The following is a 23,822-nucleotide window of genomic DNA, read 5'->3' as shown; positions in this document are numbered from 1 at the left end:
AAACCCACTTATTCACTCTTGACTTCCAATCCCCTTTCCTTTGCCTCCTGCAGAATTACATGAACCCACTGAAGCTGGTACTGACCCCGCAAGACATGGAAGCTATCTTCATCAATTTGGAGGTAATGGCACAAACTGCTTTCAGCCTTTGCTCTTTTTGTGGCAGCTCAGCTTTCATCCTGCTTAAGAAAGGCTTTCAGATTGCACGTTTCTTGGCGTGTTCTTCTGGATAGGTTCAGCCCTTTGTGTGCTGAGTGGCTTTAAAAGATATTTTTAGTGCTCATTTTAAAGTTAGGGTTTATATAAACTCTAGGTAAGGAAATAATTGTATGAGGTGGATGTTGCAGAGCAGAGCCTTCACCTGTCTGTGTTTTACAAAGTACTTAGCAGTGCTTTGGGAAGACAGCTGGGTTGTTGCAGAATTAAAGCCTGATGGGGATGCAGGATGGAGTGAAGCACAGAGCCCTCACTGGGCTGAGCACACTGTGGGCCCCATTGGTTTGCCCTGCTCATGGACCAGTAGCTGTGCACAGGGGGCTTCAGTGCAGCTCTGTTGGTCCCACGTTGCATCTTATCGTGGCCGTGTAGTGCCACGATATGTAGTGCATCCCTCACTAGGATGGCTTATTTTAAAATCAGCTGCATAGTGAGCATCACTGCCTGAGGAAGAGGTGAGCGTGCCCTTCTGTTTGCCCACTCGCTTTGGGTTTGTGTAAAGTATTGATTGTTTCTTTGTTTTAGGACCTAATTAAAGTGCATTTCAATTTCCTGCGAGCCATCGATGTCTCTATGATGTCTGGAGGAAGCAGCCTGGCTAAAGTATTTCTGGAATTCAAAGAGAGGTAAAAGCAAACACAGCCTTCAGACAACTCCAGTTTAACAAACCAGGGCTTTGAACTGTAGGATTCATTTTGGACCATGAGGTGCATCTCAGCACAGCAATTTCCTATCAGTCATTTAGCAGCTAGATGCTGTAGCATCACCAGGTACCTGCACTTAAATACAACATGTGGACAGAGGTGGCTGGGAGGGGATAAAGGTGGGGACGTTATGTTTGTGGTGGACCAGAACGGAGCAAAGCCTCCTCATCTTCATGGGCTTTAGCACTGTCTCCTCCTGCAAACCTTGCAGGGGCTCGAGGGCAGGATCTGTCCTTGCTGGAGACGTCTGTCTGGTTAGATCAAAGCAAGGGTTAGCTATAAAAAATAGTCATGTCTGGCATTGGTGCTGTCCAGTGCATGATGAGTAAATGTGAAAGTTGCTTTTGCAAACATAATAGGTTCTGTGTTTTGGCAGCTGCAAGGAGGAGTGTCCCAGAACACAAAGATAAGGTTAATAAAAGTCTTTAATATTTCTTAATACTAATCAAAGGCCTGATTCATTGTGGACTCGTGCCAGGGTTTTATTTCACCGTGCTTAAACCAGTGTCTAGACATAGAAATGCCATTCAGAAGTCAATAACTCCAGAAATACCGTCTGCATTAATAATACACCATAAGGTCAGATATTCCATCGCTCACAGTGCCTCTTTTAGAAAGCAAATGCTTTTGAATTAAATAAAAAAGAAAAAAAAAAGGGTCCAGAGAAGAATGCAAGTAACTCAGAAATGCTTATAAAGCTCATTTAGGTGGTTTTGATCTCCTCATTCCTGGCACAGCTTTGTGCACACCAGTGCTGTCCCCGGGCAGGAATCTTTTCCTATGAGCACAGCAGGAATGGGGCAGAGCATCCCTGAGAGTTTGGCCACAGCAGAGGTGGTGCCACACTTTGAAATGTTGAGAACTTGCTCCAATGTCACCAAGAAAAGGACCCCAAAAGCCAGCTCTTGGGGTTGAATCGTTTGGAGCAACCTGAGCTCAATCAGCAAGGCCCTCTCCTTCATGGGGAAAATCCACAGGGAAAAGGGACACAGTCCCATTACAGCAAAGAGATGGGAGGCAGGAGGAGAGCTCATATGGGGAGGTGCTGTTGCTCCACTGGAAGTGTCTTTCAGAGTCCTGTTGGGTCCCTGTGCCGAGGACCTTCCTTCCCAGATGATGTACCTGTGACAAAGGGCTCTTGTTCCCATCCGTGTCCTCAGAGACATCCCATCCAGATGATGCATTGCTCCGCTGCTCTGCAGAGCTCTTTAAAAAGGAGCTGGTTTGTAACTCTTTATGTGAAAGCTGGGGCTTTGGAGTTATGCTCCCAAAGCCTCTTTGGGGCTCTCCAAGTGCTGGCAAGCCAGATACTATTGTGAGTGTTCAGAAGTTGTCAAGGGGAGAAGGCAACAGATTGATCTGTGTTGGCTGCAGGTTGGTCGGGGTGGCACAACCCATAAATCTCCCAATTCAGTTACCACTGGGTGTGAGTCCCATGCTCGTGGAGCAGCATCAACCAGGTGCTGGGTTCTGTCTCCCTTGAGAAGAAGGGCCCTGAAATAAGGGATGAGTTCCAGCGAGTGATGGAATATGTGTCTTATCAGCAGCAATACAGTTAGCAGTGGGGAAGGGGGGGGAAGGACCTAAACCTGTCGTGCAGGATTAATGAGCAAAATGGAGAAGGAGGGGGAATCCACAGCAAAACTGCTCTGTTGCTGTCAGGTGTTTAGATTTATAGCCCAGGGCATCCTTACGGAGCTCTGCTGTGCTGCCAAAGGCTGTCACCAGCTGCTGTCACCACACCACCCGCTCCTTGCTCAGTGCACACCTTGTGAGGAGCACACGATGCACTGCTGTGCACGTGGAGCTCTGCTGGGGCACATCCAGCTGAGTGTCCCTGGGCTTCAAGGGGGGTTTTGAAGCCTCTTGTTCCCTTATTAGGTTCAATAATTGCCACCGTAGCCATTCTGGGTGCTGCTGAAGCACCTTGCCTTTGTGTTTGGTGAAGCATTCAGAAACGCCGGTGAGAAATGCTCTTGGGAAGTGGATTTTCCTGGATTTTTGTGGATTTTTGGTGCAGGGAAGCTGTTTTGCTCGCGAGCACCCTTGCTCTGCCTTTGCAAACCATGGCGTGGCATAGCCAAAAATGCAGAGCATCGCCAGCAGGGAGTCACGGAGCTGATGAAGACATCAGATGGATTATAGCAGCAAAAGCCAACTTGCAGCAAGGCGTGTGCTTGGGTTGCAGGGGTCAGCGCTCCCTGCTCTGTGCATTTCACAGAACAGTCAGCAATGCATCGGGTTTCTCTGAGCCCTTGCAGTATCCTGCAAGCCCTGCGCTGTGCAGCCGTGGCTGCAACATCTGCTCAGCCCCAGCTGCAGGAGGACAGGGCATGAGGCTGGCTGGAACCCAGAAATTTGGGGATACCATCAAATCATTTGAGTCGGAAGGGACTTTTAAAGACCATCTGGTCCCACTCCCTGCAGTGAGCAGGGACAACCACAGGGTGCTCAGAGCCCCTCCAGCCTGACCTTGTAGCACCCATAGAATTGGGGCTGCAGAACCCCTTTTGCTGAACTGCCCTGACAGCCTCCAGCTCTGCAAAAGACTTCAGCATTAAAAGTGCTGCAGTAAAAGAGTGCTAATACTTTGCTAAGAAGCGACATGGGGGAGTTGCCATTCGCCTTGTCCTCTCGCCATATATACATACATAGATCTTTTATAACAGGTTATAACAGCCAGCAAGTGTTTCCAATTACATTTGCCATTTCCCCCTCTCCAGGCTGCTGATTTATGGCAAGTACTGCAGCCACATGGAGTACGCCCAGAACACACTCAACCACCTCATCGCCAACCGGGACGACGTGAGGCAGAAGGTGGAGGTGAGCAACTGGGGGCACCCAGGGCACCCATTCACCCCAAAGCCCTTTTGCTGGGGAGCAGGACAGCGTAAGCTGACCCAGATGCCCTGGAAGGGGTGCACTGTTTTTTCCCCAGTTTTAGTCTAGACACTAATCTGTATTTGCTGGGCTGTCTGTGCACCTTGCCTTGCTTTCTGCAAATGTCCCTTTACTCTTTGGGCAGCAGCCCAATTTGGGGTGAAGGCTCTGTCTTTTTAAGTATCTTCTCTGGGTTTTGCATCAGCTTTGAGCCACGTGCTCTGCATGCTGCAGCAGCCTCCCCTTGCCCTGTGCTTCTCGCTTTTCTCCCCCTGGCCCACAGAAGCCCTCAGCTAACACAGCACAGTCTCATATTTAAATGGGTCTGGGTGAAGGCAGCAGTGCAAAACTTCATGCGATCACATTAGCCTATCTTAATGACCTAATCCTTATCAGCCAAACCACAGCAACTGTCTGCGTGCTTGCTTTGAGCCCCCCACAAATAAAGTGCATGCTCTCAAGCCACGGAGGAGGTGAGTTAAGCTAATGTGTTTCATTTGACATTTCCCGAGGTCTGGGAGCACTGCCTGCCCTCCTAATGAGCAGTATCTCATTAAGCTGCAGTAGCTCAGCTGCATGAGACCGCTGTGCTGTAGGGCCCAGCCCCTGTGAGCTCCTCCTCAATAACAGAAGCAAAATGTTGCAGCCGTGGGACTTTGGGGGATTCTTATGGGGGGTGGGCTGTCATCGTTCTCCCCCAGCTGCCGCACTGCTGACGTATTGATTTCTCTCCCAGGAATGCACGCTGAAGGTTCAGGATGGGAAATTTAAGCTGCAGGATCTGCTGGTGGTTCCCATGCAGAGAGTTCTGAAATACCACCTCCTGTTAAAAGTAAGCGTTTCAGCTTTAGCACTTCTCTCCAGCTGCCATCCTGGTGTAGCAACTTCAGGCTTTGATGCTGGAGAGCAAAGCATTGCCAGATGCACGGGGAGGGTTTGTTCTCCCCTTTTCAAATAAAATAATCACGAGAGCTCCTTAACGCGCCGCAGTATTTGTGCCGTCTCTTAAAGCATGGTGACCTGGGGTAATTCTGCACTTGTTAGCCACGAGTGGCACTTAATGAATATAAAATGAGCTTGCATATAATCTGATTATGTGTGAAATTCCTGCCGTCAGCTCTGCAAAAGGGAGCTCGGCAGCACCAGCACGTTGGCTCCAGCCCCGTCCCATTGCCAGCACAGCAGCTGCAGCCCTGCAGATTGATGCACAGTGCTTTCCCCATATACCCACGTGCTTTTGTGTTTCAGGAGCTGCTCAGCCACTCATCAGACCGGCCTGAGAAGCAGCAGCTGAAGGAGGCTCTGGAAGCAATGCAGGTACAGCAGACTCGTGGGTGGACGGACAGTCCAGCATCGTGGGGAAGGCAGCTCTCCTTTAGGGCACGTGTGTGTGGATTGCTGTTTGATGGGATACACTCCCTGCTGTGCACTCCAAACTTGCAGCAGGATCACTGTCGGCAGAATTCAGCCCATAAAATCCAGGTTTTCTCTCTCAAGAGCATTGCAGGGTTCATCCCTGGCCTTGATTGTTTGCTCTGAGGTCACTTTGTTTTCTACCTCTTGAACCTCAGCTTTTTAGTGACGCTGCATTTCCCACAGTTACATAACTTTGGTGACCTTTTTAGCCACTGTCCCTGCAAGCCAGTGAGTCCAAGCCCATATGTAGGTCATTCTAGTTAGGACTGAAGGACACTGCATTCCCGCTCCGCTGCTGAACAGTACAGCCTCAAACAACCATGCTGGGAGAGGGAGAAGGGATTCCCTCTGGTGCCACAAATCCCACTCCCCTGAAAATGTCCTTCCTGGCTGATGAGACAAAGCAGCAGACCTGGTGACAGCTGTTAAACCCTGCTTATGGCCCCGTAATGCAGCACCCACTGCTGCTGCTGCTGATAAATAAATGGATGCAGTCTCTGCTGCAGAGTCAGCATTTTTGGGAGGAAGCTGCCAATAGTCATCAGAGAGGTTTGTTTGCTTTCTTTGCCCCATAACAAAGTGCTGGGCTAGCCAAGGGGCGTAGGAAGCAGAGCGGTTTGATTTTAATTGATTTGTAAACCAGGGCTTAACTTACAGTAGTGCTCTCCATCAAGATTCCAGCCTTTCTGTCTCCTTTGCTGGCGGACGTCGGTGCCCTATGGGGTGAGCTGTGCAGGGGGTGGGTATCCACAACTGGAGCTGCCCTTCCCAAAGGGCTTCACTCCCTTTCACTTTGCATATGTCATCATTAGCACAGGGAGGGGGCAGGAGTTGCACCCACAGGCTGCAAGTGGTGCTTGCGTCGTCCCTGCACCTGAGCACACAGGGCTGAACCCCAGAGGATGGGGATAACCCTACAGACCCAGCCTGCACGTTGCTGCTTCAAGTCACCCAACAGCCCTGGAATTGGGTTTCCCTTTTGCACACAGGATGGTCTGCTCAGGAGGAGGGAACAGCCGAGCACTGATGGAGGATGCTGACCTCCATTCGTGAGGCTTTTACTTTTGTTGCTCTTCATAAGCATCCCTGGCTCGGGCGTTTGGTGATGTTATAAGTATTGTCATTTCAATCAGTGATTATCATCTGTGATTAACCCTGCCTGTGTTGGGAAGGTCTCGCCTGGAGGGGGTGTCTTAAAAAATTCCGCTCTCAGATTTAATCCAAGATGACAAGGAGCTCTTGCTGAGGACGAGGAGGCAGGGAGCAGATAGGAAAATAGGGAGGTATGGTTGGAAGGATGTAAGAAGTTGTAGTTGAAGGGGATGGGTTCTTTCTCTTTGGGCCAACATTTGGGCAAGCAAAGGGTTTTTTTCAGAGAAGAGCAAGAACCACAGAGCGTCTCCTCATTTTACAAAATTGTCATTGCACAGTTGGAAATTCTACTGTAGGACAGAGATGGGTGTTTTGATAATGAAAATGGCTCAGAGCTCTTTTCCCAGGGGGGGTGAAGGGAATTAAGGTGAGCTGAGGTTCTTGCTGCTTGGGCTCACAGCAGATATATGCCATGCTTTGGGTTACTGGGTTCATGCATTGCCCTCTTATGGGAAATGGGAGAAACTGCAGCAGAAATGTTCCTGCATTGCCAGCACAGCACACACCGAGGTGCTGGGATGCAGCTCAGGGGCACAGGCAGCCACGATGGATGCCAACATGGGCTCCTTTGCTTCATTTGTTATCACTTGTAACACAGCAGAACTCTGTTGGGCTGTTTTTCCTTTTCGTCTGGTGTTGCCTGTGATTGCAGCATCCTGTGCTGCTTGTGTTCCTGCAGTGCTGCTGCTGGTCCAGCTCCCAAACACACGCAAGGAGAAAGAGTGGGAACTCAGCTAGCTGCTGTATTGAAGGTGTTGGTTCTATTGGGGAAAATAAAAAAATCAATGCTCACTTTTCTCTTCAGGACTTGGCCATGTACATAAACGAAGTAAAGAGAGACAAAGAGACATTGAAAAAGATCAGCGAATTTCAGAGCTCTATAGAAAATCTGGTAAGTTGGAAGATCCTCCTCTCACTCCCAACTTTGATTAGATGATTATTAACATAACTGCTTCCTTCTGTGCAATTATTGCTGAATCTGATGTGCTGCCTCAAGTAACATCACTGCGTGTTTCTATGGTCCCTGGCCACCGATAATATTTTGGCTGTTGGTATCAAAATGGTGGCTTTATCAAAAAAGAAAAAACAAACTCGCTGTGAAATAGACTGGATGAAAGCACTGAAAACATTCCTCCAACTTTCTCATGTTATCAGTAGGGAAGGGAATCCAAGAACTCCCCCAAAATAGGAATCTGTCTGCGACCTAATCTAAGTATTTGATTGGAATTAGTAAGACAGAATGGTAGACTGGACATTCCTGCTCTTGAAAGCATAACAAAGCCTATCTGGAAAATGGCACATACAATACTCACCTCACACCAAAATCTCAAGGAGATCACAGATTCATTAAGGTTGGAAAAGACCTCTAAGATACCAACCCCAACCCATCCCACCATGCCCACTGACCATGTCCCAGTGCCACATCTCTGCAGTTCTAGAACACCTCTGGGGATGGGGACTCCCCCACTTCTCTGGGCAGCCTGTGTCAGTGCCTGACCGCTCTTCCTGAGGATGTATTTTAAGGAGAATCTCATCTTCCAAACTCCAGAGGTCTCAAACTTGCAGTCCCATTGCCATGCACCAGCCAGCCTTCCATGCCCTATCACTTGTGTGCTCGTAGCCCTAAAGAAGCCCATCCATTTAGTGCTCAGAGCTGCAGGCTGATAAGCTTTATCCCCCATGTGGGGTGGGAGGGGAGGGGAGGGCAGGGCAGCTGTGAGCGCAGCTGCTCTGCAGTCCCACTTTGCATTGGGGTAATGCAATGTGGGGTCTGACACCTGAGATGCTCCAAAAGGGAGGGGAGATGCTGAGCAGTGCCCACCCTGAGGGCTTCCCAAAGATGTGGTGGCTTTGGGTTCTTTGAGCCCGGGCTTCGTTTGAGAACAATGAACTTTTAATTGATGATTATTTAACAGATGGAGAGAAAATCCTTAATTTTGTAGAGAAACCTGCAAAAATTCTCAAGTGGGATACGGGTCATTGCAGCCCATGGGTTTTGAAGCAGCCGTGATAATCCTGATCCACGTGAACAGTCAGACAGCCTGCTCCACAAGGCTGTGAATGCAAATGGGGGCAGCGAGCAGCTCCCTCCTTCGTGCAGCAGGTTTGATGTGTGGGAGATGAGATGTTAACAAAGCAGCAGCTCTGTCTGCTGATCAATCCCACGCACGTTCCGCTCAGCGTTTCCTTTTGTTGCACTGGACTGGAAGTTGTGGAGTGGTTGGTGTTGTGTATACAGAGCCCACGCGGCACAGCGATGAGTGCAGGCTGTACACGCAGCTGCATACAATATTTCTTTTTTTATCTTTATTTTCCTGACGAGTGGTGCTTCTTCACCATGGGTTTTCCCTTGTAAGCAATGTGCAAGCGAACTGATGCATGGGGTTCAGCAATGCATGAGGGCTTTGGAGCTGAAAACCCAATTGACCAAACCGTTGGGTTGGACACCAGCCTGTCAAATCCCCAGTCTTGGTTCAGGATGGGAATCAAAAGTGAAGAGCCCTGGCTCTGCTTTTGTAGGAAACCCAAAATTAATTTGTGGGCTTTTGCATTCTGGATCCCAAAGCTTGCATAATTGCCTGGATTTGTGAGCCCTGCCCTGAGGTGGGTGCTCTCCTGACACTGAGGTCGGGGTCCTGCACTTGGGGAGTTTGGATTTTGGTGTTCCTAAGCCCACTTCTATCTGCAGGTCTCACCTATGCGTTGCTTTCTTGCAGCAAGTGAAGCTGGAGGAGTTTGGGAGGCCGAAGATAGATGGTGAGCTGAAGGTCCGCTCCATCGTGAACCACACCAAGCAGGACAGGTGAGAGAACAACAGCTCAGAAATGTGCTGGGTACATTAATCCCTAACAAAAGCACATCCCTGCTAAGGTGACAGCCAGAGGAGCTGGCTTGCAACCGCTGCTCTGTGTTGGAAGTTGTAGGAGTGCACACTGACAGAAAGCACATCAGTGTGAAATCGCAGCACTCAGAGCTGCCCCAGCTGGGGATGCTCTGCAGAGCTCTCCACGTTCTCCCTCAGAATGGGGGCCTCAGTTTGCTTGCTTAACCAGCTTGCTTGTTTGCTTGCTCTGGGCAGGTATTTATTTTTATTTGATAAAGTGGTGATTGTCTGCAAAAGGAAAGGATACAATTATGAGCTGAAAGAAATTATCGAGCTGCTCTTCCACAAGATGACCGATGACCCTATGAACAACAAGGACATTAAGAAGGTAGGTGGAGAGGAGATCAGCTCTGCCAGAGAGCATTTGGGAGCTGCTCTGGCCAGTCCTTGGGTAGCAATGTTCCCAGCAGTCTTTTTAAATAGAAACAGTGCTTGCAAAATACTGGAACATAAACAGTCAGCTGGCAGGACAGCCTTACAGAGTTGGGAAATGCTTAGGTGTACAGGGCTGGGCTTGATCCTCTGACCTCCATCTGTGCAAAACAGCCCTGGAGAGGATGGGTGGGAGGGAGGAGGGAGAGGAAGGCAAGGGGATGGCAGCCCTGCTGCCAGCTTGCCAAAATCAGTTCGATGAATGCAGCTGCCTTTGAAGGAGCAGCATTTTGCTGGTGTCCAGCTATCAAAGAGGCAGGGACTTGTGTGTAGTTAGATGTATGGATGGGACGCATGACATTGGGCGTGAAAAGCCCGTTTTGCCACTTGGATGCTGAAGAAATGCTGCTAGCTTTGTGTTTTAATGCAATATATTTCCTCTTTGCTCTCTAATGCTTTCTAGTCTCATGGAAAAATGGTAAGCAAAGCACGCAGTTTTCTCTCATGTTTTTCTGTGCAGAGTTGTAATGAGACAGGCAGAGCATATGTGTGTTGTGCAGGTCAGGTGTTCCTCTTGGGCTGTCAGTTGTTGTCACGGGAGAGATAATGGCTGGGGAGGATCTACTGGAGCAGAAAAATCCCACTTCTCTCATCTGCCACCATAAAATCCCATTTGGCCCTAGTGCACAGTGCAGGGCGGATTCAGGCATCATTAGCTGTGATGTGCTGCAGAGATAGAGTTGTTCTTCCTACTTCCCTACTGTTATCCTTACAAAGGTGCAGAGAAAAGGGGCAGGTGCTGAGAGCAGCTCTTGAGAAGTGTGAATAAAAGCTCAGGAGCTGCTCAGGTGCTGGGAGTGCAACGATGCGATCGCTTCTTGTTTCCTCTTGCAGTGGTCGTATGGCTTCTACCTGATCCACCTTCAGGGAAAGCAGGGCTTCCAGTTCTTCTGCAAGACGGAGGAGATGAAGAGGAAGTGGATGGAGCAGTTTGAAATGGCAATGTGAGCACTGGGCACGGGGCGAGGAGTGTTGGGCTGCTGGAGAGCAGCTCTGGTGGCAAAGCTCCCATGGAAAGGTGGGACTCTATGTGAAGGGAGGCAGGGCCCAGCATGAAGTTATCCCCCGAGTGTTTGCCCCAAAGCTTGTTTCCAAACATGGACTGAAATGCAAACAGACACCACGAGTGGCCATGAGCACAGAAGAGGTGATGGGGGCAGGTCAGTAATCCCACTCCTTCCTGCAGGTCCAACATAAAGCCAGAAAAAGCCAATGCAAACCACCACAGCTTCCAGATGTACACATTTGAAAAGACCACCAACTGCAAAGCATGCAAGATGTTCCTAAGGTAAGCCATACAGTTCTTGCTGTTCTTCATCTGCAAACAGACCCAGGTAGGAGCTGAACTAACACCTTGTGATCTCCTTTTGCACAGAGGAACGTTCTACCAGGGCTATCTCTGCCCAAAATGTGGAGCTGGTGCTCACAAGGAGTGCCTGGAAATCATTCCTCCCTGCAAGATGGGTGAGTTACTTGGCCATGTCAGTAGCTTATGACATTGAGGTTAATGGATGTGAATGATCCCAAAGTTCACCCCCCTAAAATGCTATCAGCTGCTTGTTAACAGCTAAAGAACATCTGATGATGCTGTCAACTGCCTCCCAGGGCTGCAGCTCATAGTGGTGGGTGGTTTCATAAGCAAATGGGCTGACCAAACCACCAAAAATCAAGGAGAGATCCTTGTCCTCGAACCAACCCAGGCTCTTCTGTGGTGACCCAGCACAGCACTGGAGCTCTGTGCCATGGGGGATTTTCATGGAGCAGCATCAGAGGGGGTGTGAAATCTCAGAGCTTGGTGCAAGTGAGACATCCATGCCCAGTGCTGATCCCCTCCCACCAAGTGTGGAGCTGAGGAGTGACCCCACAACCCCCCTCCTTGGTCAGGTGTCGATGCTGCTTTATGGATCCTCGTGGCATCAAGGGAAGCAGAAAATGGGTTTGCTGCCTGGTAAACTAATGGCCTATTTCAACTTTTCTCTTGCAGGCTCTTCAGCAGACCAAGTAAGTTGTTTGAGGATCCTTTCCCCACATCCCTCCCTCTGTCCTTGCCTGGCGTGGTGCTCAGCTCGTGGTGGGGCACTGGCAGAGGTCTCAGGGGTCCCAGTAATTGGGGGCAGGACGGGAGACCGATGGCTAAAAGTGGCCCAGTCTGCATGGCACCAGGGGCTTCAGAAGGTGCCAACCCCCAGCAGAGCCAAGGAGGTTTCCTATCCTGATGTTCTCAGATGGGGAGAGCTGGGACTGCTGCATCCTCATAGGAATTTTTCCTCTCTCTTTGCAGGATTTGCTGAGTGCTGGACCTGGTAAGGGCATTGCTGCGTTGCAAGAGGGCATCTTGATTGCAACTGGAGGTGTCATAGAGGCTTGGGCACATGGGATGTGGGGAAAACTCCTTCTGAAATTGGAAATAAGAGCTGATTGCTGCAGGAATGGGATCCTCCTCTTCCCCAAGGCTTTGGCACTGCCTGTCAATAACTCACTGCTCAGACAGAGGAGGGCACAGACATCTTCCTCTAATGAGAGCCACGCTCTCCCTGGCAGAGCAGCTCGGTAGTGATGGAACATGCCCATGCCCATGCATGATGCGCTGCCCTCTGGTGGGAACCTGAGTCACTATGGTTGCTGCAACCTCTTTTGTATATTTATTTTATTTTTCTTCACACCAACCTGGTCAGAATGCTGGGCTGCCCTGCCCGTGTTCTGTCTCGAAGAAGAAGGAACAATTTGTTTTTGTGCTTTTCCTGTCGGAAGGAAAGCCTGGCAAAAAGAAACCGAATCAGATCATTGGTTTGGAAACACAGCACAGTGCTCCCGCTGGGTGGGGAGAGGCAGCTGGCAGCAGAGGTGGGGAAGCAATCTGAAGGCAAACACAGTGGTTGTAGAGCACTTTGGGTCGCTCTGTTTAATGTGTGATTAATTAAAAGACAACTGGACTTTGGCTGCAAACTACTGGGTTGGAGAAGTGCTTTCTGGGCCCCGCTGCAGCCCAGCACAGAGCACATGGTTGCAGGCATTTTGCTGATCCCTTTCATTTTCATGCTTTCTGCCCCAAACACCTGCCTGCTGCTGCCGTTAGATCTGCAGTTCACGGGACAAAGAACAGCAGGAGGTGGGAGGTTATTGTCATTTTGCTTTTCTTTAGCAGGGATGAAACTGCTTTGCATCTCCCCCAGGTCCTAAAATGGTTGCAGTGCAGAACTACCATGGGAACCCCGCACCGCCTGGCAAGCCAGTGCTGACGTTCCAAATTGGAGATGTGATCGAGCTGCTGAGGGGAGACCCCGACTCGCCTTGGTGGGAGGTGAGGGCCCTTCCCTCAGAGAGCTGCTGGCATGTTTTAAGCCATTGTCATCTGCATTGTCCCTTTGTCACATCTTCTGTAGCGCGGGGACGGGCTGCACGGTGCTTGGGAGCTGCATTAGGGTTTGTCCTCATCCATACATTGCTCCTCTGTGCACCCCGCTGATCCCCAGCTCTGTGCTCTGCAGGGGCGGCTGCTGCAGACCAAGAAGTCAGGTTACTTCCCCAGCTCGTCTGTAAAGCCCTGCCCCGTGGATGCCAGGGTACGTGTGTGGCTGTGGGTCGGTTGAGAGGGATTCCTGCTTCATTCCAGGGGGCATGAGATGCCCTGGAGGGCCCTCGGCTCTCCCCGGTCCTTTTTTACTACACACAGCAGTGCTGTCAGCTTACTTCCCAATTAAAAAAGGCTTAAATAAATGAAAAAAGCGCAGCACATTCATCCACAGCTATTTTGGGGGGGGGAGGGGGAGGCTGAGGGAGAAGCACTCAACCCTGCCCTGCACCCCCAGATCTGGTGGCTCTGAAGCTGCCTGGCAGAGCCCCTGCCATGGATAGGAGCACCTCGTTAGGTGCTGGGCAGATAACGAGCAGTGCTCTCTTTGCAGCCTCCCAACAGTCGTCCACCGTCACGGGAGATCGACTACACGGTGTACCCATGGTGAGTCGCACAGAGACGTGTCAGCTTTGGTTTTAATTGTTGCTTTGTCATCAACCTGTGCCAACACAGAGCTGTGAGTGCACCTTGGTGTCCAGGCATTGAAATCCACAGTGTCCGTGGGGATTTCATCGTTGAGAAAATGACTTGGGAAGGGAAGATGTAATTTCTGCCTTGACAGGAGAGGTTGTGCTTCCATTTCCTCTCGCCTCCTCCTGCTGGCACCATCCGGGGTTTCAAGTTCACGAGTCTAAATTACCATGAGTCTAAGTTATTCCAGCTCCCATTGAAGCCTCCTTCCTCTGGGGACCAATTCCCAGCCAGTAGGGTTTTCTAGGTGCCCTGGAAACATGAGGGACTTAGAACCAGAAAACCATTTGAGTCAGAAGGATCCTTTAAAGGTCACCTAGTGCTATGCCCTGCAGTGAACAGGGTCACCTACAGCTCCTTCGTGGTGCTCAAGGTCCATCCTGACCTCAGCCTGTCCTCACAGGGGATGTTCCATTCCTTGGAATGCCCTTCAAACTGCATTGCCCATTACTCTTTATTCAGTGGCAGTGGCTGATTCTGCCTCTGAAGGACTGGATCTGTTTCTCTACTTGCCCAACCTTCTCACCTTTAATAATTAAGAGAGATACGCACCTTTTTGCCTAAAATACGCCAATGCTTGAAGGAAGCCGAATCCTAGCTCACAAATGCCCTGGGGAGGCAGCTGGCCCCGGGATGCTCAGCCTCTGTGGCTCAGGTTTGCAGGGAACATGGAGCGGCAGCAGACGGACAACCTGCTGAAGGCCCACGTCAGCGGCACCTACCTGATCCGTGAGCGGCCAGCCGAGGCTGAGCGCTTTGCCATCAGCATCAAGTGAGTGCAACCTCATGGGGCGCACGGATCGTGACCCCAGGAGCACCAGCACACCTTTTGCTGAGCGTCTTTGCGTCCCGTCGTAGGTTCAATGAAGAAGTGAAGCACATCAAGGTGGTGGAGAAGGACAACTGGATCCACATCACGGAAGCCAAGAAGTTTGAAAGCTTGTTGGTATGTCCTTGAAGCCCTTAGGGAGCACGGCGGGCTGATGCCAATCCTGCAGTGCATCCCCCAGCCATGGCCCCCGTGTGCTTTGCAGGAGTTGGTGGAATACTACCAGAACCATTCGCTGAAGGAGAGTTTCAAGCAGCTGGACACGACGCTCAAATACCCATACAAGTCACGGGAACGCTCTACCTCCAGGACCTTCACCCGCTCTCCAGGTAGGACCCATCTCAGCCTCAGTGCTGCGTTTCCAATGGGAAACCTCACCCGTTCTGTGGGTCGTGGGCTCGGTCTGAGTGGGGATTTGCAGCCTCCCAGCAGCTCTTTGCTGCCTTCCCCCTCGCGCTGCCCCACTGTGCTCAGCAGAGATTTGCTGAAGTGCGGAGAGATGTGTGGCAGCTTTGGTTGGGTGCATTCAGGCTGTCCTGCCCACGTCAGCTTGTGTGTGGGGGTCTGGTTGCAGTGTCTCTGGTGGGGTTTGAATCCCACAGGGACTCCTTTAATGGGGCTGATGGGGGAAATGGAAAATCGGAGCTTAAAAGCAAAAAAAAAAAAAAAGAAGGAAATCAGAGCAAATGGAGAGCAAAATCTGTGCTGTTGCAAAGCATTTGGTTTTGTCTCAAAGGCCGGGAGCAGAAATTGGAGGAAAAAAAAAAATTGTTTAAAAACAATTGTTTAAAAAAAAACCTTTTCCATGATAAATTATAAAAATGCTACTGATGGAAAATAGTTCTTGAAAGTTGATCAGACATCTTTTCCATTTGTGCACACCCCTGTGCCCTGGGCAGTGGCTGCACCTGCCCTGGCCGCCCCAGTCCTGAGCGTGTGACCTCTGCATGCCCTGCCCTGTATTTCCCCATTGGCTTTTACAACGTTGTGCATTACGATTTTCTTTTATTTTAATTTCCTTTTTAATGCGTGTTCTGCATCTTTCTGTTTCTCTCTTAACCTCTTTGCAGCCTCCTGCGCTTCCTACAACTTTTCTTTTCTCAGTCCTCAGGGCCTCAACTTTTCTTCTCAGAGCTCCTCCAGTCCCTTCTGGTCAGGTACCCCATGGAGAGACCCACAGCATCCCCAGCTTGAAAGCCATCACAGTGGGACCTGCGTGGTCCCTGCTGTCCCTTCTGCACCCACAGGCAGCTCTGAGGGCCCTGGCCATGCCCTGCCAGTGGCTCAGTCTGGAAACAAGTGAATAAATCATGGCTTTGCAAAAAGCAAATGCTCTCCCTAAAAATCAAAGCAGGAGTTTTTTGGATTGATTGGAACTGTTACTATTGAGAAAGGGTGCTTAAATCAGTGACAAACTCTGTCACATTGGGATCTCATGATGTACTTCAAGCTCGATTTGCTCATCCCATATGTTTCACCAAAGGAACATTGGCATCACACCAACTTCCAGCCTGGTTGTCCTTGCTGGTTAAGGAGAACATCTCAGTGTCCAGCAGTTTTTGAGCTCTGGGATCTCAGCCTGCTCAGGAGAACTGTGCTAAAGGGGATCGGAAACCTGGGCTGTAAGTGTGTCTGGGGCTCAGGCTCCCCACAGTGGAGTTCTGGCTTTAAATGCATAGCAGACCAGTGTCTTCCTCCCTGTTTACAAGGGTTCAGAGCAAAAATGTGTCCTTTTTATGCTATTATTTGCCAGCATTTTCTTTTTGCTGGACAGGGAAAGCCATCTGCTGAGCCACGTGTGTTTTCCCCTAAAGCTGTTGTTTGAGAACACAACTTTTCAGGGTATCAGGACATAACAGGGAATTTGGGATCCTTTCAGTGCACACAAACTGTGACTCTGTGCTGAAATGGGCTCTGAGCAAGCTCCTGATAAAAGAGCTCAAAGCTGTTGTGGTTCTTGCTCCATTCTCCAGCCTGGTGGGGATGGATGATTGCACGCTGTGTGTCCGCCTCTCCTCCATCGCCATCCTCATCTCCTTCCACCCCAACAGCTGGAAATCTGGGCAAAGCTTTTCCTCAAGCTTAGTTCAACCTTGGTTTGCAAAATTAAAAATAATAATAATAATAAAAAAAAATTAATTAACACTCAAAAATCCCAGGACAAAAAGGGACATTTGATCAAAACCCTTTTCTTAAAGGTTCTAATTATTTTTTTCTTCTCATTTTGCAAACTCCACAAAAAGAACCTTCCCCCCCCCCCCCCCTCACTTGCCCAGGAGCGCCCTGCAGTGATGGGGACTGTCCTGGACCTCTCTCCCTCTCCTCCAGCCCATCCCCACTGCTCCTCTGTGTGCAGTTCTCCAGCAATCTCCTCCCCATGCCCTGCACTTCCCTGCACGGAGCAATGGAGATGCACTGCTCAACATCTCTCAGAGAATCCAATCCCAGTTTTGAGGTGGTTCAAACACAAGCTGACTTGCCAAACGCCTTTTGGCACGGTGGACCCATCAGGAGTTATAAATGATGGAAAGGAAATTTTTCCATGATTCCACCATGAATAATTGTCAATTCCTTTGAAATCTTTCCTTTTGCCACCGCCTTCCCTTCTCACCAAATTGCCCCAGCAATGAGTCACAGCCCCTCCTGGGCAGCCATGCGACTGTCCCAGCTCTGACCACAGGGCTCTATGAGCCCAAGAGGAACCACTTCACCCCTGACCACCCCATTTCACATGAGACCAGAGCTGATGCAGGTCACGGCATTGCAATGGGAGCCAGCGCCGTGGTGGAAAACCCAGGTTGAACCCCGTGGAGCTTTCCCCAGGCTTCAGCTGCTCCATGTGGTGGGGGCCAGTCCCAACACTTCGCTTTGTCCCCCTGCAGTGTTCACCCCACGGGTCATAGGGACGGCAGTGGCACGCTACAACTTTGCAGCACGGGACATGCGGGAGCTGTCGCTGCGGGAGGGCGACGTGGTGAAGATCTACAGCAGGATCGGCGGCGACCAGGGCTGGTGGAAGGGGGAAACCAACGGGAGGGTACGTGCACTTGGTGTCCCATCCCCTGTGCAATTGGTGTCCCATCTCCTTTCTACCACGTGGTCCATATCATGTCCAGATCTCTTCCTTAAGCTTGCATGCAAGGAAATTAATCATAGAATGATAGAATTGTTAATGTACTAATGTCCAACCGTTGACCCATTCCCACCATGCCCACTAACTGTGTGGTTCTGTGATTGGAAGCCTCGGTGGCCTGGGGGAAAGCAGCAAGCTGATGGCTTGCTCAGATGTCCCATAGGGTTTGCAGCACTGGGGACACATTCCTGATCCCTTCTTTATTGCAGCTACAGACTGAGGCAATGTACAGTCGCTCTGGGTCACTGTGCAAATTTTGGTAGCAGCTGCATCTAAGAACTGCATCACCTCCCCATCACTGCCACATGGCTGGGTCAGATAACTCAGCATGTGGTGACAGAGGAGCAGTCCCAGAGGTGGGACAGGAGCTCCCTGCTGCTCCCCACCGCTCAGCTCTCCATCTTCCCTCAGGTCGGCTGGTTTCCCTCGACGTACGTGGAAGAAGAGGGGGTGCAATGATGCTGGGGATGCCTCATGGAAAGTCATCGAGTGCCCGGAGCGATCCGCTGCAGACCACACGCTGCTCCCCCAGCAGCCCGGCCCCACGCCTGCCAGCAATGCCGGGAGCACCACCGCTCTCCCCAGACTCTTTAGTAAATCCATTCCTCTGTACAGCATGTGTGTGTGCGTCGGGATGCCTCCAGCCCCGGCCCTGTTCTGTCTGTAGAAGATTCGTGGTCTGTCGGATGACGTTTGTGCGGCGGCTGCTCCTGGGAGAGCCGCGCTCCCCTGAATGGACAGAGCGGAGGGACTCTGCGTGGTGCCCCCCAGGGGGGTATCCGGACCTTATTTTTCCTAGAAGTGTTTTCAAATGGTGTGGCTGAAAGCCTGGGCTGTGCCCGGGGGTTCAGAGGTGAGCATGCAGGGCTCGGGATAGGGACCGTGGCTGCATCATGTCGGGATGCACCTTGGGACCAGGGATGGAGCTGCTCATCCCTGAGGGATGACAGCTGTGAGCTGGGGAGCACAGCTGGACCACGGACACGGGAGAGAAAAAAGCCCCGTGGGCATCCCGAGCCCCTTTCCTCACTTCCCCCCCCAGGCCCCACTGCCATGCTGGGGGTGCATGGGGCAGCCCAGGTCACTGGGTGAGCTGCTGGTGTTGCAGGGCTGGAGGTGTGCCTTGCCACGTGTGAGTTTTGGAGGTCACAGGGGCACAGGTCCCGGCGGAGGAGCAGATGGGAGAATGGATTGAGCACCTCAGCGAGGTCCATTTTTCTGCAGCCATACGTGTCCCACCTCACTGAGCTCAGTGGGGCGAACCCACATGAGTAAGGGCTATGGTATGAAGTCCTGATTTATCTCAAGACATTGTGAAAGCATCTCTTCTTCTCCAGCTGTGTGCACTTTTGGGGGCCGAGAGCATTGCCCCCTCTTCTTCCCACAGGCTGTTACCGCTGCTGCTGTCAAGGAAAGGTCCGTCTGTCTGTGCATTGCCACTTTGTCCTGAGTTCCATCCATCCCAGTCTGTTCTTCCCACACTGCAGCCTGTAACGCATAGGCAGAGCTGCTGTTTGGAGAGCTGGGCTGGCATCTTCTGCTGGGCGCTGCCTTTGCCACCCAGCTCCAGAATTTCCTTCCAAAGTGCTGTTTTGAACAAATACATGTGTGTGTGTCTGTGTGTGTTTGTAGCAAGGAATGACTTTCCTATCTCTGAGCCTCGAGAAATGCCCTCCTGTCTCTGTGCATAAGTGGCATTTGGAGCTGCTGCTGTGCCCAAAGCTGTCCCTGGCACGGTGTAAAAGCAGCCCTGGGAGACACCAGCACCGTGCAGTGCTGTGTCCCAGCCTTGCTGTCAGCAGAGCTTGAGGGATTACATGGGAGAGCCTGGGGATCCCATTGGAAAGGGCAGTGTGTTCACTTGGGAACACGGCTGTGTTGCTCAGCGAGAAGCCCAGGGCCAGATCAGTGTGCTGCCCAGGGCTCTGGATAGGGCTGGGAATGTGTTGGGTTCCTTGGGCTCACCACAGCAGTGCCCAGCAGGGTGAGGGGGCACAGTGCAGGGCTCGGGGCTTTAGCAAGGTACTGTTTGGTGCTAACCTCTTCCAGGCCAGCTATTGGTGCTTAGTATGGGATGTGTCCAAGGGGCCCTGTTTGCTAAAGGAGCTGAATGGTTCGTGCTCTGCAAGGGAAAAACATTGGGCTGCAGCAAATGAGAAGCAGGCAGTGCCCTGCTGCAGCGTGAAGGGCCGTGCTCAGATTTCCCCAATTTTGGTGTGCCTGAGAGCACATCTAAGGTGGGCGAGACACACACAGACAAGAGAACAACTGATGGCCGAAGGTCTGCCTCAGATGCTATTAAAGCCCTATGCAACCCCCCCCCTCCCATCTGGGATGGATTCCCTGTGCCTGCACTGGGTGCATCCCCCTCAGCAGGGCACGGTGTTCCCCCTGCAGAAGGTGCTTATGTGACATCTCCTGCACAGCCCCCCAGGTCCAACCCCCCCAGCAAGGTCTCCCTCTCGTGTTTACTGTTGTAAGAAACTTGTTTAAAAAGAAAAAAGAAAAAAAAAAAAAAAAAAAAAAAGATGTTTTTCGTTTGTAAGTAATTATTCAGCCATTTGCCACGATATATATCTGTGAATAAGAAGGAAAATGTGTTTGTTTGTTTGTTTGTTTTTTATGATGGCGAGAAAATTGTATATATATTTTAGTTCGTCGCGGACATTCAGAATTGCAATGGGATACGTTGGAAAATAATATGTAAATTCCTTGGGTTTTTCCTTTGCACTGCACTAACGGGGGTCGAACGGGCTCGGGTGGAGGGGTCCAAAGGTAAAACTGTTTGTTTATGGGATAGGTTCTAGCTGGCAATTTGGAAATCATTTGGAGTAGCTTGTAATGCTGGAATAGAATCTTTAGCTGCTACTTAGAAACCCTTTTGCATGTGGTTCTTCCAGACCTTTTTAAGTTACAATACATCCAAGTAAATCCCACGATGAAAACAAAAAAAAACCCCAACAAAAATAAAGTGTAATTTTGCTGATAGCTCCTTTTATTTTTTTTTGGCAGCCGTGGTTTTTATCACCAGTAAAACCCACATGAGAGGGATGGGGTTTGTGTTGGGCTTCTGTGGGGTATAGTGGGGATGGATCCTTCCTGATGGTCGGCATTCACACCCCACCTAGAACTGCGTTGCTCAGCTGATCCCATCCTGCAGCCTCAGACCCAATGGGGCTCAGCCAGGGCAGCTCCCAGCAGCTGTTCCTCTGCAGCTGTCCCTCTCCCATTGGGGTGGCTGAGAAGGGAGCGGGTGATTTTTCACAGCTTCCATTCATTTCTTTGGATCACATTCCCAAATCCCACCCGGCTCAACATGCAGTGGCATTTTCCAGAGCCATGAAATAAAAACCACAGCCCTGCTTACAAATTGCCCCAGGTGTTTTTGGAGGAAGGGGAAGCTTTCACCCCGGGGATGCTACTGTGAGCTGCCCTACTACTGAATCAATAACGTTTTTCCCTGCTCTTCTGGCCGGGGTTTAGAAGGATGCAGCTCAGCTGGGTGCCAGACCCCTGCCTGGCACAAACCGTGTCCCTGTTGGTGCCATTCAGTCTCAGGGAAGCTCTCCAGCACACACCACGTATGAAATGCTGATCTCTGTGATCTGAGCACTGTTCTGCCAGCAGAAACCCACAGCACAGCACTGGAGCATGGAACAGGTGAGTGCCAAACTGCATTCACGCCACCTCCTTGCTGGGGACACCCCTGGCAGCACTTGGTGACGTGCAGCCCTGCAGCGTGGTGGAGGTGGGTTCCCAGCAGATCCATGTGGCTTCATGTGACTCCCCCAGAGTGTGCACAGATAAAGGGGGCATTATTCACCGTGCCAAGCCTGTGCCATGTGCTGTAATCAGACCAGGAGCAGCCTTCCCCAAGGCATTAACAGGAGCATCCATCTCCAGCGCCCAGCTGGCTCCAGCCCTGTGCCCCAAGAGGGGGAAGGCTGCCCCAGACACAAGTTCTATTTTATCATCTTTTTTTCTTTTTGCAGCTGCTGACATAATCTCCCACATTAGTTGGACTGGCCAGGGTGCTGCTCTGAGCAAACACAGCACTGGGACTGGCTGCATTTACTGGCTGCCCTCTGCAAACAACTCCATGCCCGGAGCCCTGCTGGCCAGCTCTGAGCACGGCCCATCGCTTGGTGGCCTGTGGCCGGCCAGCACGTGGCCACCTCCCTCTGCCACCCCACAGCAGGCTGCCCTGAGAGCCACGCATGGTAGCAATCCTGAGAACAAGGGCCTCGACAGCTCTGCAAACGGGGAAACTGAGGCAGGGGGGCGCCGAGGCCAGAACACAGATAATCTCCAGGCAGTACCAGATCCCACTCCACTCAATGTCATGCAGTGGTGGTGCTTTCCAGGATCAAACTCAGGTCGCAGTGCAGGGCAGAGCAGGCTCAGTGCATGCCTGTGCAGGCTCGGCGGGGTGATGGCACGTGTTTGCAGCCTCGTGCAGGCTGTGTGATCAGCTGCAGTTCTGCAGCACGCTTGGCTGGTTCATTTGTGCGTTCGCCGTGGTGTTTTGTACGACCTAGAAAACTCCAGCTGGCGCATGCAAGCCAGCATGCCCCTTTATTTTGTAATTAGTCTAAGGGGAAGGATTGAGCTGGTTAAGTTCCCTTTGCATGATGCTGACCATCAGAAACGCACGCCTCCCTCATTCTGACTCTGCAGCTCCGTTGGAACCCGATGTTCAGAGGAACCATAGTACAGCAGAGCTCTGCACATCCCTGCAGGACACGGATTGTGCTCGGGGTGTCCTCTCACCCAAAGGTCATGTTTGTAATTTGCATGCACTGATGAAATGGCTCTGTCCCACCAGACAGCAACACCCCGCCGCGAGCAGTTCTGACTTGCTTACATCTCTGGTTATTTGGAGTGGTTGACGGAGGAATTTGGGCTCTCTCTTTAAAACAAACTCTTTTTTGTCTTTTAGAAAAAGGAGAGAAATGCCTGAGATGGACCAATTCTGAACGACTGAGCCCCTCTGCTTCTGTTCAGGCTCTTTTCAGAGTGGGGTGATTTGGATGCAGGCCCATCCTGCATTCTATCCAACGCATAAACGGGGGCTCCCGGGAGTGGTGATGCTGAACATGCAGAACCCCTTAACCCACAGCCCAGGCAGCAGAATCCAAACCTCTAAAGCACTGCATCTCCTGCCCAGACAGGCCCTCATTACAGGGTCCTCCTGAGCAGGAGGAGCACAAAACCTTTGTGCTGAGAGAACTAAATTAAACCTTAAATTAAACCTTTTCGTACAGCTTCTAAATGTTCGTGTTTTGTTGTTGTTTTTTCTTTTTTGTTGTTGGTTTTTTTTTTGCTGTTCACACCTTTGCTTTGAACTCACGGGTCTGCCTCGGGAACTTTGCAAATCCCTTTAAACCCAGCTCTTCCAATGCAACTGCTGGGAACTGGGGCGGGAGGGGCAGATGTTGAAGAGCTCTGTTTGCTCCCTGGCAGCCGGTGAGCCCTGCTGGCTGTGAGCCCCCCCAGCCGTGCTGTCTGGAGCCAATCTGAGAAGAAAAGTCAGAATTCCGTTCCGTTTTGCATTTCTCCATTCTTCCTGACTTTGTCGTTGAGCGGCGGAGCGACAAAAAAGGAGTAAGAGCTCATCCAGGGCTGGGGAAGCTGTGCTTGGCCCCGTTGGCTGTTGGAGCTGGTTAATGTTTTTGCAGCGGGGCCGGAGGACGGCGGTGCGGAAGAGGAGGAGGAGGAGGAGGAGAGCATCGGAGGAAGGCAGACGTCCCACGGCCATCGCGAGCGTTGCTGGTGAGTGGATCCTGGATCTTCTGTGGGGATTCCTGGTGGGATTTCCCAGCTTTGCGTGGTGGCAGTGAGTGGGGTCCTATAGGGGGGGAAGCTCTGCAGCAGAACTCAACCCTGCTGCTCCACCGCAGCCCGCTGCAAACTGCTCCGAAGCCGTGTGTGCCCAAAGCACGTCCCCAGTTTGTGGTGTAGGGCTGGAGGGCTTGATCTGCCCCCCATCCCCCCCAGCAGCCGTTGCTCTGTTTTCTTTTGATAAGGAGCAAACCTTGCGCCTTTGTCGTGGCTTTTGAACGCATGGAAAAAAGAAAAAAAAAAGCACACAGAGAAAAGGGGTGGTTTCTGTGGGCTGGCAGCGAGCCCAG

The 23,822-nt window shown here is 51.2% G+C and overlaps 1 protein-coding gene across 1 annotated transcript in view; it reads left to right on the top strand.

Annotated features, from left to right (window-relative positions):
- VAV2 (vav guanine nucleotide exchange factor 2) overlaps positions 1–18,150 on the top strand; it is a gene marked incomplete at both ends in the record, with an annotated part of 97,032 nt that extends 78,882 nt beyond the window's left edge. The window contains 21 exons of the mRNA XM_079544870.1: positions 54–122; positions 742–842; positions 3,644–3,743; positions 4,537–4,632; positions 5,049–5,117; positions 7,174–7,260; positions 9,086–9,171; positions 9,448–9,580; positions 10,519–10,628; positions 10,871–10,972; positions 11,060–11,148; positions 11,669–11,685; positions 11,966–11,987; positions 12,858–12,985; positions 13,173–13,247; positions 13,590–13,642; positions 14,385–14,501; positions 14,588–14,675; positions 14,764–14,887; positions 17,441–17,595; positions 18,103–18,150. Coding sequence (XP_079400996.1) covers positions 54–122; positions 742–842; positions 3,644–3,743; positions 4,537–4,632; positions 5,049–5,117; positions 7,174–7,260; positions 9,086–9,171; positions 9,448–9,580; positions 10,519–10,628; positions 10,871–10,972; positions 11,060–11,148; positions 11,669–11,685; positions 11,966–11,987; positions 12,858–12,985; positions 13,173–13,247; positions 13,590–13,642; positions 14,385–14,501; positions 14,588–14,675; positions 14,764–14,887; positions 17,441–17,595; positions 18,103–18,150 — 1,869 coding nt within the window. The remainder of the gene's footprint in view (positions 1–53; positions 123–741; positions 843–3,643; positions 3,744–4,536; positions 4,633–5,048; positions 5,118–7,173; positions 7,261–9,085; positions 9,172–9,447; positions 9,581–10,518; positions 10,629–10,870; positions 10,973–11,059; positions 11,149–11,668; positions 11,686–11,965; positions 11,988–12,857; positions 12,986–13,172; positions 13,248–13,589; positions 13,643–14,384; positions 14,502–14,587; positions 14,676–14,763; positions 14,888–17,440; positions 17,596–18,102) is intronic.
- Positions 18,151–23,822: the final 5,672 nt, after the last annotated feature.

Source organism: Tetrao urogallus, assembly GCF_951394365.1.
Source record: "Tetrao urogallus genome assembly, chromosome: 19".
Lineage (NCBI taxonomy): Eukaryota > Metazoa > Chordata > Aves > Galliformes > Phasianidae > Tetrao > Tetrao urogallus.
Note: the sequence above shows the minus strand (reverse complement) of the source record. Positions and strands in the feature narration are given on the sequence as shown.